At 41.5% G+C, this 20,987-nt stretch overlaps 1 protein-coding gene across 3 annotated transcripts in view; it reads left to right on the top strand.

Annotated features, from left to right (window-relative positions):
• Positions 1 to 20,820, top strand: part of epha4b (eph receptor A4b) — an 86,190-nt gene extending 65,370 nt beyond the window's left edge. Inside the window, exons 11-19 of one of the 3 annotated variants that reach the window (XM_069706107.1) lie at positions 149 to 216; positions 912 to 1,037; positions 1,339 to 1,524; positions 9,163 to 9,224; positions 11,852 to 12,061; positions 14,515 to 14,664; positions 14,842 to 15,035; positions 16,348 to 16,485; positions 16,725 to 20,820. In XM_069706107.1, coding sequence (XP_069562208.1) covers positions 149 to 216; positions 912 to 1,037; positions 1,339 to 1,524; positions 9,163 to 9,224; positions 11,852 to 12,061; positions 14,515 to 14,664; positions 14,842 to 15,035; positions 16,348 to 16,485; positions 16,725 to 16,824 — 1,234 coding nt within the window. In that variant the 3' untranslated portion in view covers positions 16,825 to 20,820. Of the gene's footprint in view, positions 1 to 148; positions 217 to 911; positions 1,038 to 1,338; positions 1,525 to 9,162; positions 9,225 to 11,851; positions 12,062 to 14,514; positions 14,665 to 14,841; positions 15,036 to 16,344; positions 16,486 to 16,724 lie in introns of all 3 variants that reach the window. The other 2 variants (XM_069706106.1, XM_069706108.1) reach the window with 2 other exon arrangements.
• The last annotated feature ends 167 nt before the right edge of the window (positions 20,821 to 20,987 follow it).

Here is a 20,987-nt window from a genome sequence, read left to right as displayed (position 1 = left end):
TACTCACAAGGATTATAATGTGAACTTCCATACATGTCCTATAATGGTACAGAATAAATTGGCATCTTTGTGGTGAAACAATAGTCACGATACGGTATATTTATTTTCAGGACAACATCATAACACAGCTGTATACTTTTTTTTTCAGGCATTGTGGATATATCAAGGCTAAGCAGGACCCAGATGAAGAGAAGATGCAATTCCAACATGGCCGAGGTAAGACACAAACATGTGCACACACACAGATACAGTAGGAAACACACATGTATGATATTTGTCTTACAACTAAACTTTACACCCACCTGCATGAAACACATCACTGCAGGCATTTATGGCAACAAAAAAGAGACAGAAAGAGAAACAAAGGCACTCAAATGTGACGACACCCTAAAAATCACTGTTCTTCACGTACAACACGCATACTTCAAGATGTGTAAGAACTAAAACAGTTACCGAAAAGAAGTCTCTAACTTTGTAGCATTCTCAGATGAATAAACCACATTGTTTCACAGTTTCATGCACAAACGTTTGCTGGCAGAGTGAAGATTCCTATGGGTTCCTGTTAAAAAAATCATGAGTCATTTTAACACCATGGCTAACAAAGTAGTTATGTGTTTCATGATGTAATAATTTGTAATGTCACTCAAACAGAGCACCCACGCTCAGGCTCCCATTCCAACACAAATTTGCACAGCACAAATGTCAGAGTAAGACGCTGAATCAATGTTAACGTTTAAAGGGAAAGTGTTTCCCTACAGGCATCAATAAAGCACTGCATTAGTAAAATGAACTTTTTAATATTCTCTGTAGAGGCAACATACCCAGCATAGTCTGATTTTACCAGTACATTTGTGATACACTGCAAATACATTTAACTCTGTGCCCATTTCTACACTTTTCCACGCATGCAGTCAAGCTTCCAGGCAGCAGGACTTATATCCATCCTCACACCTACGAAGATCCCAACCAGGCTGTCAGAGACTTTGCCAAAGAGATAGATGCTTCCAATATTCGTATAGAGAGAGTCATTGGAGCTGGTGAGTTGGCAGTGAAACAGCAAACGACTTTAATAACTCAAAAATGAACTTGTTTGAATTCTTAATCACTTCTAGGAAAAGTTTGCACATCTAGATGATTCTTTTTAGAAATCAGTTGCACCAGTAAAATTAAATAATTGTGGATTTATAAGAAAAAAATTCTGAATGCAATTTTGAGTCAATAAAAGATCTTATAAAGCTTCCAAAGTCAAAGATAAAAGAGCACAGATATTCATAAATTCTACAAGGTCTTATCTTTCAAAGTTTCAAAGTTATATTTTGTGTGTCTGCGTGTGTGTAGGAGAGTTTGGAGAGGTGTGCAGCGGTCGGCTGCGTGTGCAGGGGAAGAGGGAGATCTACGTGGCCATCAAGAGCCTGAAGGCAGGATACTCTGACAAACAGAGGAGAGACTTCCTGTCCGAGGCCTCCATCATGGGACAGTTTGACCACCCGAACATCATCAGGCTGGAGGGTGTCGTCACGAGATGTGAGTGATGACACACGTGTGACAAAACCTTTACTTCATCATGCGTGCGCAGGTGTAGGACCTGTTTCTGGAAACCTACACTCTCCTTTCAGCTCTGTGTATCTGTGCGTGTGTGTGGATGCCTGTCACATGCCTGTCTGAGACACACCAGAGCTCGTGGTGATGTAAATAAGAGCTGACCCTGGATCAGATAAAAGCTCCATTACCATGGTAACACACTGCTGACGCATGGCAGTGTGCATGCGCTGAAGACTGTCCACCTCTCAAATGGCCACTTGTTTACTTCACATGATTGTGTTGAGGCAATTAGAGTGAGTGTGTGTGTTCATGTAGGTGAGACAGAAACAGGCCTCGTTCAGCGAGATAGCTGATGCGTTATCACAGGGCCTCTCGCTCTCTCCATCACTCCCACCATCTCTCTCTCTCTCTCTCTCTCTCTCTCTCTCTCTCTCTCTCTCTCTCTCTCCATCTATCCCGCTCTCGCCTCATAACCCGATCTCGTGCTCCTTCTTTCTCTCTCAGTCAGAGTCCATCTAATCTTTTCATTCAGTCGCTCCCTTTCTCTTTCTCACTGTCTGTCTCGTTCAGTCAATCCCAGTCTCCTCTTCTCGCCCTCTCATACTCTTTCTCTCTCGCTGTCATTCTCGCTCAGGGTCGGAGTGAGTAAACACTAAGTCGGTTAAGTTTTAACATCTTTATCCTCTGCGTTTTGGACCCACGGCCACACTCATACTACATGCAGAAGTTGTGGCTGGCTTTTTTTTTATGCAACAGGGCAGGTGAAAGCATTATGTTTTCAGGCGGCCTGTCCATTTTTTGCGAATGTGATATCTCAGAAATAGCTGGAGGGGGTTTCGTTAACTTGGACTCAAGGATGAACTGATACAATTTTGGGGGTCAAAGGTCACTGTTACCTCACATACCTCACAAGTCCTGATTTTCTGCTTGTTCAGATAACACACTACAACAGACAAATGTGTCAAGGGTAAGCACTACATTGCAAATTCAGCTGTTTTACAGCTACAACACAGTGAAGGTGATCACAGAAAGCAGGAGAGAACAGACTGTTTGGAGGTGCAACACTTACCTGTAAACACAAGTGTGGAGACTCCCCCTTTTCATATTAACCTGGTCAGCATGGACGTAGTCAGATATCTCATCTCTCTCCCGTGCTGTTTATGCTCCTCAGTGCTGCTGCTGTCCTCCTTCTCATCTGAAGGCTGATGTTTGTTAGAAATCTGTAGACAAGGACAGGGAAGAAAGAGAGTTGGTACAAAGAAACAGAATTGTAAACATGCAGACAGACAAATAAACCTCTGCCTTTCCCATCATCTTATTCCCTAAACACTTTCCCTTTGTTACACACACACACACACACACACACACACACACACACACACACACACACACACACACACACACACACACACACACACACACACACACACACACACACACACACACACAAACAAACAAGGTCCTTCAGTCCATCACACCCTGGTGCTCAGTGGCACTTAAGCCAACAACAAAAGAGCAAATGCATATGCACAGGCTTTTATCATGAATATTAATAATTCATAAGGTTAATTGGATGTGTTTTTTAGCATCATGAATATTCAGCAGCATACATATTACAAATGAGACCCCACTGCCTTTCTTATTTATTTCCTCTCTCGCTCTCTCTGACACAAGAGACATGTAACATCTAGACATGTAATTATGGCACTTTCTTTTCAGTAACAAGCATTATTCGGTTTTAAAATAACAGAATAAATTCAAGAGTTACTAAGATGACAAACCCTGAAATTTTATTGACGAAGGACAATGGCCCAGTAGGAACAGCTAAATAGCCGAACACTGACTTGACAAGGAAATTCATTTTAACATAATAAAGTGCTCTTCACTTTGCTGCATTCTTGCATTTGCTGCAAATATAAGAATATGCTTCTGCAGGTTTTTTTTTTTTTGGGGGGGGGTGACTGTATGTAATGAGCGCTCGTCTACTTCTACATGCGTTTCGTTGCGTCTCCCCTCTCACCTGTCTTCACGGCACATTGAGGAGCTGATAGAGCCCCTCAGAAACAAATCTCACTAGCGGAGCAGTAATTTCACAGGTCACAGCCCAGGTGGCGTATGTGCGAGCAAGGGGGTGAGAGTTGAGATGGGTCAATAACTCCTTCAGGCCTTTTTCACCGGCACCAGCTGGTCCCTTCACACCGCCCTCAGTCTAATCAGGCAGGCTGACCCTAACTGGTCTGGACTCAGGTGGGCTGGATTGGTTTGTGGAGGTGTAAGTAGTGGGAGACTCAGGAGTAGTATTGGCTTGAGTAGGACTGGGGGTAATTGCTGTTGTGCTGAAGGGATAGGTGTGGCGTTAGCAGTAGCTGAAGTAGCTGTGGTAGGATAAAGTAACAGTCGCAGCCGTAACAGTTTTAATAGTAGCAGGAAAGATAAAAGAAATAGGAAAATATAACTTAAAGTAATAATAAGAAAAGCTAATGGAAGTATTTATTTTGTTGGAAAGACTTGGATGAGACAAGCTAAAGATACTAAATCTATCTGTTAAATAACAGCTTAAAAGCTTAAACTGGAAAGCAGGTGTGTTGTTTATGCCCAATACTTCCTGATAAACATTGGGAAATGTGTTGTTTCAGGGCTGCAACTGGTAATTATTTTCATTATCAATAATTATGCAGATTTTCTAAATTAAATGATTGTTTGTGCAAAATGTCAGAAAACAATGAACAATGTCAATTCAAGTTTTGTAGAGCCCAACACAATGTTCTAAAAAAATTTTTTGTATTATGTCTTACAAACAGTCCAAATTCCAGAGTTTATTAGTTTACTATGCTATAAGAAAGAAAACCATCCTCGTAAGTGTATAAACTGCTACTAGAAAAGGGCTTTTTGCTAAAGAAATTACTTGAATGCTTTTTCAACTGGCAAAATAATTGCCGCTTAATTTTCTGCTGATCAATTAAAGGGATAATCGCTTAAACAACACAGGAAGCAGTTACATTAGTAGTACAGGGGTTCTTGTTGATAATGTTGCAGAAGTGGAATAGTAGAGTTTGCTGTAGTGATTATTAATATAGTGACTATGTAGTACTACAAGGTACTAGACACAGCTCCAGAAAAAGGTTAGATTTAACCAGGTTGTAGTAGAGGTGGGTGTAGTGACTGTACAACTAAAAATTGTTGTGGTATTAAAAAACATTTTGCACAGTTGTATGTTGTGTTCGGTAAATACATGAGTGCCGATCTCTGCTGTCTGCATTTTCCGGTTTCATTCATTTCTCTGTGTGTGCATGTGTTCCCTGCTTAAAACCTCATAAGCCTTCAGCCGCTGCCATGTGCCATTCTAATAACCCGACCCTGCTGCCTGTCACCTGATTGTTGCTATTGTTATGCTAATTGGAGCACCACATGCAGAAAAAGGGGGAAAATAGATCATTCTATTCTCTGTCTGTCGCTCTACACATCAGAAAAGTGCAACAATCTGCCTCCATCCCCCCCTATCCTTTGTCCCTCCCCCCACCCCTCCATCTCCTTATCTTCCCTTTATCTCCCCTGTCCCTCATTTTATCCATCCGTCCTTTATGTGTTTTACAATCGCTGCAACAATCGGCTCATTTGGAAAACCCTCAATTACCGAACTCCATCTCATCTGACACACGCACACACACAGCTACACACACACAGCTACACACACACAGCTACACACACACAAGACACACATACATAAAAAAGGCTGCTCTACAAAGGTGCCGTTAAATCCACTAAAAGCACTTTTTTTTCCAATCGTCTTCTGTTCAAGGAAACGAGCGATTAGTTTTAACCGCGTGTCTTTGTGCGCTGAACAATAAGTCTTTTAATATTTCCTGTCAGACTGTTTGAAAGTATTCACTTTTTGAAAATGCATGCAGATCTGAAGAATGGACTGCACAGACCGATTAGGACGAGGAGGAAACTAAAGAGAGGCAAGCAGAGAAAAGGTGACAAGGGGGTGTGGGATGCATAGGGAAGAAGGGGGCATGGATGGATGAGATAGGATACAAGAGCAAGGAAATGAGCGAAGATGGGGCTTGAGAATAAATGAGGGCGACGGGGGGAAGATGTGCAAAGAGATTTGAGGGGGGTGGGGGGGCAGATAGACCAGAGGAGAGATGGTGAGGAGACAAATGTGAGGAAATGAGAGGAGATGAGAAAGCAAAGAGGGAAGGAGGAGGAAGAGAGGTGAAGAGCGAAGAGGAGATAACGTTATTGAGTTTCTGTCTGTCCGTTTCTCCGCACCCAACACACACACACACACACACACACACACACAACATTACATGGTTCTTCCTAGAACACAGATCTGTCCTGTGTTAAAAGCATTGTATCATTTAGTTCAGACCCTTAACATTAATCAATACAGCAGTTATTTCATTTTCTCGTTTGTACCTTTGGCCGCCTCATTCAATAATGCGGTAATGCGGCCCACTTGCACACACACAGATAGCCACTCATAATGTAATTGTCCAGATGTATACAGAGTCTATCACTTTCGCTTACACTCACACCAACACGCACAGAAATAGTCTCTCATAACGTAATTTACCAGATAGACTGTATATACGTACTCTCTATCACTTTCACACATGCACAGCACTTTGCAAATTCCTGCCTAAATGATCCGAGCCAAAAGCAGAGACAACACGTTTTACTTGCACTTAATAAAGTGATGTAAAAACCAGAAAACTCCTTTCTGATCTGTTCCATAACACACTCTACCTGGCAGAACATCAATACCCAATCTGCACACACACACACACACACACACACACACACACACACACACACACACACACACACACACACACACACACACACACACACACACACACACACACACACACACACACACACACACACACATATAGGGTGGGAGTTGCTTTTAGCTCCACTGTGTGATTTCTGAAGGCAATGAAAGGCAATAAATTTGAATGAATATGAACGTGATTAGTTAATTATGTGCTTTCAGAAGGAAATTGAGGCGCGCTCATGAATGCTTGGTGGAGAGGAGCTCTCTGACGAGCTGGAGAGGCTCCGTCCTGCCAGTGTCTGCGTTTCAAGTGTGAATGGCATGTGATGTAATCGCTGTGAGAACTGAAAGGGATTCATTGTATAGTGTGTGTGTGTGTGTGTGTGTGTGTGTGTGTGTGTGTGTGTGTGTGTGTGTGTGTGTGTGTGTGTGTGTGTGTGTGTGTGTGTGTGTGTGTGTGTGTGTGTGTGTGTGTGTGTGTGTGTGTGTGTGTGTGTGTGTACATGCCAGGCTCACATGGTCCTCTAAGCCGAGACAACAGGATGAATGTGTTTCATTGTGCTTCTCTCTTGACTGCATCTAACACCACAGACCTAAAGGCAACACTGTCCTTCACCGGTAACATACAGTACATGGTGCCTACACACACATGCAGCACATAAACAAACATACCTTTATCGGTTTTCAGAGGTACTTTTTTATAGCTGTATATTTCATGGCTGTATACTTTATAGGATATGACATTTGCATGCATGAATGCGTGTCACAGAGTAACATACATGTGTTCACATTCCCAGGGTTGATAAGCCGAAGTACAATAAAACACACAATCTCACACACACAGGTGGACAGAGGGCTACAAAGAGTCAGAGCCCTTTCAGTCAAAATCATTCCCATCAACAACCATTTTATTTGCCACTGAGATAAACACAGAAGCACACACAGGTCCTCCACCTCTGATCTGAAATCAGGCCGTCATCATCATGCCGTCCCTCCCCACTTTGCCATGCCCTGAAACAGCTCTCTCTGTCTCTACCGCATGCGCACACACACACACACACACACACACACACACACACACACACACACACACACACACACACACACACACACACACACACACACACACACACACACACACACACACACACACACACACACACACACACACACACACACACACACACACACACACACAGGACCCGGTTGGAGATAAATGTGACCAGCAGTCCTCACCCCCAGCAGAAGAAAATCCAATTCTCTTTCACTTTTATCCCTGAGACTAATGTTACTGTCAAAGAAGACACCACCACCAGAGACCAGACGACTCTGTTTTTGTGTGTGTGTGTGTGTGTGTGTGTGTGTGTGTGTGTGTGTGTGTGTGTGTGTGTGTGTGTGTGTGTGTGTGTGTGTGTGTGTGTGTGTGTATGTGTATGTGTGCTGCAGTGAGATAGTGAATTCATTTAGGGTGATGTATTGCTGTCTTTACCTACAATCTTACTGTAGGCCTCGGTGGTGTTGTTCCTGCCTTTTCATGTCAGGTTTTTGACCCCTCCTCCCACCAGTCCTCCCCTCTCTCTCCTTCTCCTCTTCATTTTCCTCTCCTCTTCTTCAGCACTTCCACATTGTCTCATCTTCCCTGATCCAACGTTCATTGTCCTTCCTTATCTTACAATAATGTTGCTTCTTTTTCTTCCAGTACATGTTCATACACTGCACATTTCTTTGTATTTATCTTTCAGGAACTTCTTTTGAAGTTTAACTTTTTTTCAATTCAAGACAAGACCAATTTTACCAGAGAAACATTAAATGATCTTTTACTGGCTTTTTGGGGTCATTTTTTTGAAAAATACTCATATACTTATCCCACATTTTTTGCTATAAGAACTCTCCATCTCGATTTTTTTCTGTTTCTCTCTCTTTGTATCAAGCCGTCGTTATCTCTCCTCCAGGTTTTTTCCCAGCATCTCTGAGGTCTGATTTGGAAAATGTGACCTATTCATCACTGCTGACATAGGCAATGTGTTTACAAGCCACACACACACACACACACACACACACACACACACACACACACACACACACACACACACACACACACACACACACACACACACACACACACACCATCATTTGTAACTACACATTGTGTGTTTGTTTGTGATTGGCAAAGCTCAGCTTTAGGGGGTGATACAGAGGGAGAACCCTGTAAAACGGGGACAACTGCTGTTCTTCGTGAGTCTGTGTGCATGTACGTACATGTGATTGCAGGTACTTTGTTAATCATTTGTAAGTCCCACCAGATGCTATGCAGGGGACCATAGTGCGCGTGGCCTGTCACTCAACCACCCCTTCATCACACACGCATGCACACAAACGCACACTCATGCAGGTGCAGGTGTGTAGCGATCCAACCACAACCCCCTTTCCCTGGAGGCTGATTAGTATTCATGAGATCTCAGGAGGCCCGCTTTTACACACACACACACGCACACGCACACACACACACACACACACACACACACACACACACACACACACACACACACACACACACACACACACACACACACACACACACACACACATATTCTGGTGGATTGGTCTATTCTAATTATCTCCTGGCGTTTATGGAGAGGGCTGATTAGAAGCTGTCAGTGTGACTGATGACGACATGCCATGTTATACCCTAGAGAGAGACGGAGACAGAGAGAACGGCTGGTCACAGCTGTGGACCCTGCTTCTTCTTCTCTGTCCTCATCGCTTAATAGTTTGTGTATTTCTGCCTTGTAACTGTGCCTCACCAACAGCTGCCTTGTTATGTGCCTCCATAGGTAAGCCAGTGATGATCATAACGGAGTTCATGGAAAATGGATCTCTGGACACTTTCCTCAAGGTAAGTCATTGCTCAGCTGGAAGGAACACAACGCGCACATTTCCTCCAAGGTCAGCGCCATAGTTCTTTTACAAAGGCCCCACAGAAAATGATGTCCCAGCTGTAAAGAGTTTGAAATAGCACAGTTCATTTCCACAAACTGCTGTACGTGAGGCCACATCCTTTTTTTTTTTTTTTAAGTTATATAAAAAGGTTCCCGACTTAAATTGTCTTTCATCTCCCAAAGCTGGAGAATTCTGGTGGAAAAAGTCCACCAATGCCTTACGTTTAAGCTAGCAAGGGCTTTTAAATGTTTTTGTACTACATTTGTCTAAAAAAGAAGTGTAATATATATATTCGTAACACATAAATATGCACAGCAGGCAAACACCTGACAGTTTGCGGATGAGAAACATAAACATTCAAATGGATGTACAGGCTCCCTACCCCTCCATTCCAAGGTCAATGAAAAACACTTAATGTTCACATCCCAGAAAGGAAAACTGTAGCAGACTGCTGACAAATGGGCAATAAAGCGTATATTGCTTTGTGCGCAACATTTGCTTCGTCAGGACATAGAAAAATAAACAGTTCATTCTAGATGTAATGTAATACAACAAAAGTCATGTGTTTTTTAATATGGAGAGAGCTCAGGATAGCAAATGAGAAAAACATGGAAAGGGAATCAGCACTAGTATGAACAAATGTACTCAGTTGAAATATTTCTGAGGGCATTTGGTATGCTGATCAAGGATTTGAAAAATGCCTTCGTAAAGCGATTGGCTTGAAAATATAATTTGTATGGCAGGCAGTGTAACACAGAGTTTAAATCCATGTGGAGCAGGACAAAAGTAAGTCCTGAAGATAAGGTTACTGCTAAAACCCAATCAGTAAACTGATTTTTTTTTTTTAAATCAAAGCAAGGCTGTGTAAGTATTGTTGTGTTAGTCAAATCAATATTGTAAAAGGAAAGAAGCCAGTGATTTCACCAGTCATAATTATAGTAACTTATGGATGAGTAATTCATTGCATGAATTGATGTTTTTAAATAATTATTCAATTTTTTTTTTTTACATTTTGTAGTCATGATTCCTTTTTATACAAAATATGTAGTAGCAACAGCAAAGATGCTGTATTGATTTAGCTAAAGACCCTGATCTGGGTTTTGCATGATGCACCCTGATGAAGTGAGAGTGTTGTGGCCCTGGTGTGCCTCAAGTTCAACGTCCCCCTGATTCATATTCAGAGCTGTTTGTGAGCCAATAAAATCACTGCAGTGCTCCAGAGTCATTAAGGCTGTGATGATAGGCCCATTGCTAAATAGACACCAATCGCATCAGCCACACTGAAGAAAACAAATAAATAAATAAATAAAACGGGCAAGGCATGATGTCCTGAAACACACACACACACACACACACACAAACAAAAACACACTGATATATGCATGTATTGAGTTACAGCATTTATTGTAATGAGGGTCGTAAAGAGTGTCCACAGGGCCTCCATATAATTATGGAATCAGTTTTATGGTTGTTACAGCTCATCTGTGCTTCCAGAATCCATATGTGTCTTTAATTATGCCAACCATTTATTAAGCAGGTCTCCCTCTGCAGTTACAAAACCACTGCTCTCAGTGTGTACTGTACATGTGAAATGTATATTAAGTTTCTCAGTTTTAGGAAGCTAGTGAAAATAAGTGTAATATGCCAAAATTTAACAATTAAAAAAAAAAATAATTCTACTTCTTTCAGCTATCTCCTTCATCTCCTTGTCCAACCTCCTTGCCGTGCATTTGTCTCCTCTCTCTTTCCCTGCCCTACCCATTCTTCCTCCTCCTTCCTGGAAATACAATGTGGTGGGCAGATTGATAGAGGAAGTCTGTAGGTTTGTTAGACAGTCCAATCAATCAGCATCTCACAAAACCACCGGCTAATTAACTTACTCCACAGCTGCCGAAGGAGAGGGGGGGGGGAAATAGAAAAAAACGACAGTGGGGTGGGAACAGGGGGTGGGGTGGGGGTGGGGGGGTGGACTGAATCAAAGTATTAGAGTTCTCTCTCTAAGACAGAAACTGAAGAGAGACAGAGATGGATGGAGAGAACAAATAGACAGAGGAAGGAGAGATGATATAAAAGAGAGAGGGTGACTGATAACATGAATGGCTTTTTAACGGGGACCGTTGGCCCAGGGCAGAAATAATTGGCAGAGGAAGGTGAGTTGGATCGTCATCGATCAACAGGCTCCACTCTTTGCCAAAGACAGCTCAAATCTGAAATCCAGTGAGCTCTGCATGGGCACATGGTCAGTGTTAGAGAGGAAAGTTTTGTCTTCTCTGTCAGATCCAATCCTCTGCAAGTGGGATTTTTTTTGTGATCCTCCATTGATCCCTGGAAGGAGAAATTCATCTTCTGCTCGCCACCTCCGCATGAAGGTCAAAGCGCAGGGTTAGCAGGAGCTGAACGAGACTCTTGATAAGTGTGGATTCCTGCCATTTCTGAAACTTGAATCCAGGCTTAAACCTTCACCTCTATCTGAAGGTGTTAAAGAGCCCAACCTAATCACTGTGCCACCCTGCTGCAGCTCAATGTCAGCAATAACACAATGTTCTATGTATTAATTCATCTTTCTACTTTCTCTCGCCCCAGAAACATGACGGCCAGTTCACAGTGATCCAGCTGGTAGGCATGCTGCGCGGCATCGCCTCAGGTATGAAGTACCTGTCAGACATGAGCTACGTTCACCGAGACCTGGCGGCTCGAAACATCTTGGTCAACAGCAACCTGGTGTGTAAGGTGTCCGACTTTGGCCTGAGCCGAGTTCTGGAGGACGACCCAGAGGCCGCCTACACTACTAGGGTAAGATACACTATCACGGTCTGCAGCTGTCATTAATAAATGTATTCAGTTACAGTTCAGCCACCCACTGATCACACATTATTGTTCCTGAACCAAAACAGTGGTGAAAAAACTTCCTCAAACCACATGGGCATAAATTCATTTTCAAATAAAAGGGCACAAAAGCAGTCAGAGCCAGTTCAAATATATTTGTAGATAGTTAGACCTGATTCAAACGTGGTCGATCAGAACAGACCAAAATAAAGAGAGGACACCAATACAAGCAGAATGGTGTACCACCAATTAACAAGAACTAGTGGCAGAACAACACACGCACCAGTCCATCTTGCCACAAAAACACACCTCCATGGTCATCCTGGGGGGAAAACTTTTACATCAGTCTAAGTTTTAAACTTTAGAATAAATATCTGGAGCTGCACCTTTGTTGGAAGGTGAAGTTGAAGTTCATATTTCATATTAGACAGTTAATGTGCTGTGGTGCTGCCTCTGTGTATTTTTGGCTCTTTGTATGAACAGAATATAAATTCCTTTGCATTCAAGCCCTTGCTTGAATGCTGATTAAACCTATCACTGCCAGGTAAATCTCTCTGCATGTCATAGTATACTGAGGTTTCACATCTGCCGTCTGGTGAGACATTACTGTGCTGGTTGGATGAATGCTAACTGGCCATGCTGTACGGGCAGAGCATGCACATCAGAGACTTACAGCGGCAGACTTCCGGTTCAGCGCTATGGTAACTTGAGAGGAATTAAAATAATTCAATCATGTGGCTTTCAAATGTTTATCAGATTGAATGGGTCGAATTCTGATCATGAAACAAATCAATTTGTGGGGATTGTGATGCCTTTTTTTCATGATGTTACTTGAGTCGACATGGTTTTTGTAATTACTTTCTGGCAGAAGGGGAAGACAAAGATTCTGCACTGCAGATTTAAATACAAATAATAATACATACACTGTGTAAAGTGTAAAGTGTAAATGCAGCTAAAAACTATAAAAATGTTATGCTACAAAGTGAACAGGCAGTGAAAATGTATCTTTACATTGAAGTGTAATCACCAGAACTGAGACCGACATTGTACATGTTGCAAATTTAGCATACTACATCTTCTTGAGTATGAATTGCCTTTCTTTGGTAATTACTGAACAAATGTAAACTGCTTTAACGCTGTACTGACCAGGCTTTTGTATAAGGGTCTTCTCACAACGGATAGCATAAACCATTCACAAAATTAAATTCATACAGGATGAAATCATACACACAAACTTCCCCTCTTCATATTTTTGCCTGTACAGGATATAGTCAAATCAGATACGTCTTTGTTAACATCAGCATCCTCTCAGAGAGCTCAGAAAGAAGGAAGAAACTCAAATGTCAGTGAGTTAAACCACTGTGGAGCAACTCATCTAAAATGTCCACAAGGAGATGGCATTATTCATATTCATAGGAAGTGTTGGGGATGTTATTTTTAATATGGCATTAGCATTGCCCTGGGAGGAGTGTATCAGCCGCTGACTGCTCTATTGCAATCACACACAAACTCCCACTGATGTCAGGAGACCTAGATGGAGAGCTGCAGGCACTGGGAGGGGTGGGGAGTGAGGGGAATATGGGGGGGGGTAGAGGCGGAGATGGAAAAGAGAAAGAGAGGAGTGGATATCAAATAAGACTAGGATCCAGGGAGGTTGGGAGAGAGAGATAGAGAGGGAGGGAAGGCGGGAGAAAGATCCAGTGAGAGCAGTTAAGAGAAAAAAGGGAGACGGCGTAGGGGTGGACAGGGGATGTTGGAAACAAAAGTACAGTGCAGAGTGACTTGGCAGCTTTGTCTTTTATTTGACTTTGACCAAGCTGAGATGGGGAATGCTAGGTGGTGCAAAGGCAGCTGCCGCATGTTAAAAAGCTGAGCCTATAGAGGTACGGTGTGTGTGTGTGTGTGTGTGTGTGTGTGTGTGTGTGTGTGTGTGTGTGTGTGTGTGTGTGTGTGTGTGTGTGTGTGTGTGTGTGTGTGTGTGTGTGTGTGTGTGTGTTAGACACAGTGAAAGAGAGAGGGCGGGGGCATCTCACTGCCTATTGTGTCTGTACAGTCGGCTGTATGGAACCCTTTTGATCTGGGCATCAACAACAAAGGCAGGGGCAGCAAAGAAAAATAAACTGATGGCAGAAGAAAGACGAGTGCAGGAGCGAACACGGGAGCACATTAGGGATGAGTGCTGTTTTAAGTTAGTGTTCTTAAAGACAGCACTGCACCAAGCATCTCTGCAGCCACCATCTGATCATTTGTTTTGTCACTTCTGCTCAACTGTATTTTGATTTATTACAGTCCTTAGCTAAAAACCCACTAATACAACAGCCTTTAAGTATTTACGGTATTACAGACAGCAAGCAGAAAGTTCGGGCTGACAAATTCAGTACGTGAATAAATGTGTTGACCGCCTTGTGACCCATTGACAGGGAGGGAAGATCCCCATTCGATGGACAGCTCCAGAAGCTATAGCCTACAGGAAGTTCACCTCAGCCAGTGATGTGTGGAGTTATGGTATCGTCATGTGGGAGGTGATTTCATACGGAGAGAGACCCTACTGGGAGATGTCCAACCAGGATGTGAGTCACAAACACATACATCATGCCTCAGTTCCCATTGCACTTATACAACCTGCAACAGCAAAGATGATTTTTCCTAAATTTTCAGTGCAAATTCTTAACTATTGAAAATTACATTTGTATTCCCCTTTCTAGTATTGATCACAGAACATGATATCTCCTGCTCTCTTCCTGTAGGTGATCAAAGCAATAGATGAGGGCTACCGTCTACCTGCTCCAATGGATTGTCCAGTGGTGTTGCACCAGCTCATGTTGGATTGCTGGGAGAAGGGGCGCAGCGACAGACCAAAGTTTGGACAGATTGTCACAATCCTGGACAAGCTCATCAGGAACCCAGCCAGTCTCAGAGAGCTGGCCAACAGCTCAGTATGGTCAGTGGGAGCAAGCTACAAATTAAAACTGTAATTTTACTGATGCACACATGGTCTTCAGATACTTGGATTAGGTTACAGGACGGTAGAAGCATTGAAGACACTAAAGCTACTTTGTTGGTGATAAAAGTAGGAAATGTCATTTTATTTCAGTTAATCAGATTTTTATCTTTTCTAAACAAAGTTATATTTGTGAAGTGACAAGATTTGGATATAAGGTTGTGGGCTGGTACGTGTATAGTCCCACATTCTGTGTAGGCTCCCTGAATACCCAGTTGTAATGCACCAATCCACAGAATATAATTATTTTTACATTTACATTTGACTCCTTGGCATTCAAGTGGTTAAGTCCTAAAAACACTGTTGGTAAGCAAAGGCAACATGCACGGCGTCTAGAAGCCACAGAGCTAAAACAATTTAGCAAGCTAACACGGGGGTAGTGAGGGAAAGGATGATGCCATTGGAAAGAGCAACATTTTCCTCTAAGTTATGAAGACAAACTCAAAATGTTTAAATTACAACATATTAGTTTAACATCCAACAAAAATGAACTTCCATGGCTTCTGCCATTTCCATAAGCATCGGCAAACATGTCATAACTCGTGAAGTTGAGGCTTATAGAAAATTTTTAGTTCCGACGTTGAGTACAACATGAGGGGGCCGTTAATATAGACTCTTCTCGTATACAAAGTAAATACGACCCCATTGGAACGCAGCAACTGGAGACTCAATGAACAACGTGCCCGAAAGATGAGTCTAGTACCAAGGTCTGAGAGACCATAACATGGCACAAATTAAAGCATAAAATTGCATAAAACATATAAATGCATATTGTGTGAAGTACCAATGGAAGTATTTTGTAAGTTTGAGTATGCAAATTCACAAACACATTGATCATTTATAACAATTTTCTAACAAAGGGAAGTAAGCAAACAAGTCAAAAGGTTTCACAAGTAAAACCATGTGCACTTGTGTTGAGGGGGAGGGTGACTAGATGATGAACCATTAATCATACTTACCCACTAATGGCTCCGTTTAAAGTTTAGAGTTTATGTTGTCTCTTCATAGAGGATTTGAGGCTGTCATGCTGTGGCTATCGCAGAATGAAAACAATTCTTACCAAATGCGCATCCAGCACTACAAATTAACTCGAGAGTGCTGCAAATGGTTTTAATTTTCATAAATGCCCAAACAAGGGTAATAATTTATGCTTGGTCTGAGGACAAATAATTGACCTCAGGACTAGTAAGAAGCTGTTATTTAGCCACTCAACAGTCCAAAACATCATTGAGTGTGCTTTGTATCCCAGCAGGGAGGACCCGTCAACCCCAGAGTTCAGTGTGAGCACAGTGGATGAGTGGTTGGAGGCCATCAAGATGGGCCAGTATAAGGAGAACTTTTCCAGTGCTGGATATGTCAGCTTGGACTCTATTCTCTACATCAGTGTCAGGTACAGACAGTGTGCTGTCTCATCCCTGTTAAATGAAACACTCAAAAGGTCAAGATTGTCAGTAAGAGACATATTACATTCCACTTTAGTTTCATTTGAAAATAAAGAGGGGGGTTTCCACAAGTATCTTGAATATGAGACCTCTGCAGCTGCTTGGCATTTCAGGTATATGTAGTTTTATTTCCCTGAAAACAACATTATAATATTTGTACCTGTTTCTTCATCTGTTTTCCATCTAGTGAGTTGGCTAAGATGGGAGTATCCCTGGCCGGCCACCAGAAGAAGATTTTGTCCAGCATGCAGAGTCTGCAGACCCAGGGGACGCACGTCCAAGTATAACAGTTTCCACATAAACAGTGAGACGGAGTCAAACTGGATGCTCCTGTGAAGAGTTTCCCACGGAAAAGGAGTTATAATGGATACTCTGTGCTTGGGCCTCCATTCAATTTTGAGACACACTGAGATGGAGACAACATGGATGCTTGACTCCTTCTTGCAGTTTTCCCCCATTTTCCCCCATCCTCAGTGGGCACTACTGGCTTTAGCACTCAGAGCCCCAGCAACACAATCACCATAATGGAGCAACAGAGAGACACATTTCCAACAACGAGGCCACACCTAGTGCACCCCAGATCATTTCACATCATATCAGCTCAACAAAAGAAGAAAAAAAAAAAAGACTTTTAACAAAAGAAATGACAAAAAAACAAATTAGAATATAATGATCATCACTGTCTGTGAGGTGTACAGTTGGTTTTTACTGTCATTTTGTTTGTTTTGAGTTTTCACCTTGAAAAGTTTAAAAAGGGTCAGAAGCTATGTATATGTGTAGATATATGTTTATATGGGCTGTGTGTCCCACAACCGTAGAGATGGACCTAACGTTTGTATTGTGGTGAGATTTATATTGCTCCACCTTAACAGGAGTTATTATCTAGTACATGTATGGCCCCTTTCATTGCTGTCTGTACACAGAAAGCCAATGACTGAACCGAGATTCTGGATGACATGAATGTGTGGTGAGAGGGGAACAGAAAAACTGGACCTTTAGAGATAGTGAGGGATGTAGATTTTGCTAGCTCATGTAGGATGGAAGTATGATTCGTTTAAATCGTGTATTGGACCAGGACAAGGGCTTCCTTAGCGACTGCTCTCAGGCACCACTTCCATAGCAACTAGACCCAGTGCACGTTTGCTAGTCTGCTTGAACTTGCGATGTAACTGACTGCAAAGAAAACGGCACAAACTGCTTAAGGTGCAGTTAGCACAGACAAAATCTTCCACTGTCTTTTCCAAACAACATTGTCTGTCACAGTATGGTGTTGTCGGGAATATTCCGGCTAATAAGTTTGCCTTCCCGTGTTTCAGGTGTGTTTTGAAAGTTATAGTGTTTTGTGTAAAGCAAAGGTGATGCAAAGGTCAGGATAGAGTCGACACTGTTAAGACCGCATAACTTGTTTTTCCAGTGTTATGCCATGTACAGTAACCTTGAAATGTTCTTCTGGGTGTCATACCGTCATTCCAACTCTGCGCCTTCCTTTCATCAATTCCCATGGTTGGATGGTTACACAAGGCCAGTCACAATAATTACAGTGATTTCCAAGTAGTCTGCTTGATGAAAAGGAGTATTTGAATGGACCCTTTTTCAGCAAGATGAAGACTAAGCAGTGTTGATTTTCAGCTGTTCCACTAAAGAGGGTAACTTTTACTAAAAAATAAATAAATGGTGTATTGTACTGTCTCACTTTCTTGTTATCAGTCATGCCAACCTATTTCAAGCATCCCTATTTTCAAATCAATACCCATTACTTAAATTTACAAAATGTTTACAGCACGATGCAAATACTTTTTGTTTTCTTTATCAGAAGGAGACTGCTGCTTATCACATTAATCACGCAGTAAGATATGAAGGGACCTTCTTTGTGTACACTGTTCAATGGCACTGAACCTGCTTTTAGTGTATTCCCAAACCCAGTTTTAATATATGTGGTACTCTATAGGACCAACAGTGGCATAAAGTACAGTATATATGATTGTATCATAGTGTAAAATATGTACAGTGTTGATTTCCAATGTTAGAATGTTTGTAATGATAACAATGACGATGACTATGATGTACTTTTATTGTGAAAAAGAGATTTCTGAAGTACTCGATCAGGGGCGGGTCAAACAGGAGAAAAGTGAAGGGAGGTGATTCGTTGGTCTGAACAAAGGAATGTAGCAGGGCACAAAGCTTCAGCTTTGATTGACAGGTGACAGTGACTGCAGTTTCAACTATAGCGTTAGAATGAGTAGAATGGACTTTTCTTATTGATACACTGGCTTCATTTGCATATCCACCTTAAAATAGCAATTATATGCACTTTTTAACTCCTTCTTTGCATACAACACAACTTTAAAAAAAAAAAAAAAAACTTCTTTGGGAGAGGGAGGGAGACGTAAGGGTGAAATAAGAGAAATCCTCAGATCCTCACATTTCTATCTGATTCCGGGACCCGGCAGACCTGTCAAGCTTTGCATTTCAACACATGCCAAAATGGTGTGCATGGGATAACGGCAAGGGTAGTAAGAGTAAGAGCAGTGCTATTTTTGCCTTCACAAGATCAAACCACAGGAGAAAATGTTAGATAAATAGATTACACAGTTGATCTGCTCTAATATAAGCTGTTACTTCGTAAGTGAGCCTTACTTTCAAGATCAAGAAGTACAACATTTACTAACTGGGTTATAACAGCTTCAGAAATATGTTTACACCAGCACATCCATTAAGATGTATTTTTGCCACTTAGATAGCATAAATGTGCTTGTGGATGCTGTTTTAGTATTAGCTACGATTAGCAGATCTGTCCTGTTCTTTATTGGATTTTGTAGCTCAATGCCTTTGAGAATTTTTGTCATGAAACAAATCAAATGGAAACATCAAAACGTCAGCAAATGACTCACCTTTTAGCAAATGAATAAAGCTGAGGTTAGCTTAGTTAATTGGCAATGTACAGTTGATCAATTCTGCCATTGATAGTTGCAATCTTAGCTCGCATTTTTGCCAGCTTGAAATGAGAAGCTTATTTTGATGACTGACATCAAAGACCGATGGCTTAAAAATTCTTTACAGGTCAATCTGCCACCGCTGCCAATGTCTGTATGTGTATAGTGGATCATATGCTATGTTAGAATGGAAGTCTTGACAGGCCTAGGAACAGTAACTAATGTGAAGGGCTTACTTTATCAGTTGGGGCGGGGTCAAAGATAGCAGCAGCATGAACAGTTTAATCATAAGGTTTTTTTATTTGTTTGTTTTTTGGCTTCATTGTTACAAACTTGGTACAATATTGGTATAGTAAATATGTTTGAATAAAGAATACTTACAATAAAATAATGTAGGGATTATTTTCTCCACTTTGCTATTTCACCATATAAGGCACAGATAAAAACAAAAATTTGGAGAGTCCGAAACTGTTCATTCTACTCTTGCTAACTCTATGATTTCACTCTAGCGGACTACCCTTGACCGCTGGCCTTTTAGATGCCTTATTTACTGAGCTATTGTTCTTTTCTGTGTCCCTATAGAGGCGATATTAAGAGTAAAGAGTAAAGTGTATATACAGGTAGTATTTATCTGTGTTCTCAAGGTGACTTCACATCATGTTATGGAACATCCCAGAGGCCCCCTCCAACAGTAGCACCACTTTGATTCCTTTAAATACAGCAGAAAAAGATCATTTTGTTTAAAAAAAAAGAAAAAAAAATAGCAGAAATCTTAAAGTTTATGAAACCTCAAGTTGTTGAGAAAAATTACAGTTTTATTTTTTTGAAAATTATGGCTGTGGTTGGCAAACAATTTGACATTTTATTTTTGCATCTTTCTTTGTGCAATATTCTTGAGTTAATTACAAGGTTAGAGCAGCATTACGTACTGCCTGAAGAACTGTGGTGAATAGTGACAATGTCCTCTTTTTTTTTACAGGCTTATTCAACACAAACCCTTTAGAAAGTTATGTCATACACCAGCTGTTGGTTTCAACTCTTAAATCCCAAGTTTCTGTCACTTTTCACCTTGTCAAGGTTAGCTATGTGGGCTGGTTTGTTTAATCTCAAATATAGTGTTTGTTTCCATTTCCCACCAGGTCTGTATTGTAAATGTTCATGAGTGATTCTCATTTGACACTTTCAGCTCTCTCTCTTTGTCCTTCTCCTCTCTCTCGCTTTCTTTGGCCACAGTACAATGCTTATTTGTCTCCATGCCAATTTCTTCTGCGTTGCTTGTTGTAAAGGGTGTAGGCATTCTAATGTCGTTCATGTTGCTGTAATAAATATGCTAATATTTCTAATTTCTCACCTGAAGCCTGCAGTGTATTTTTCTTTCACACATCCTGTGCCTTTCTCTTTTTGTTTCCCTCTTTAAGAAAACACACATGTGCGCACACACACACACACACACACACACACACACACACACACACACACACACACACACACACACACACACACACACACACACACAC

The sequence above is a fragment of the Brachyistius frenatus genome, unplaced genomic scaffold (genome assembly GCF_029030835.1).
Source record: "Brachyistius frenatus isolate BFR_SWC_R1_liver_20210118 unplaced genomic scaffold, ASM2903083v1 Contig_61, whole genome shotgun sequence".
NCBI classification, from domain to species: domain Eukaryota; kingdom Metazoa; phylum Chordata; class Actinopteri; family Embiotocidae; genus Brachyistius; species Brachyistius frenatus.
Note: the sequence above shows the minus strand (reverse complement) of the source record. Positions and strands in the feature narration are given on the sequence as shown.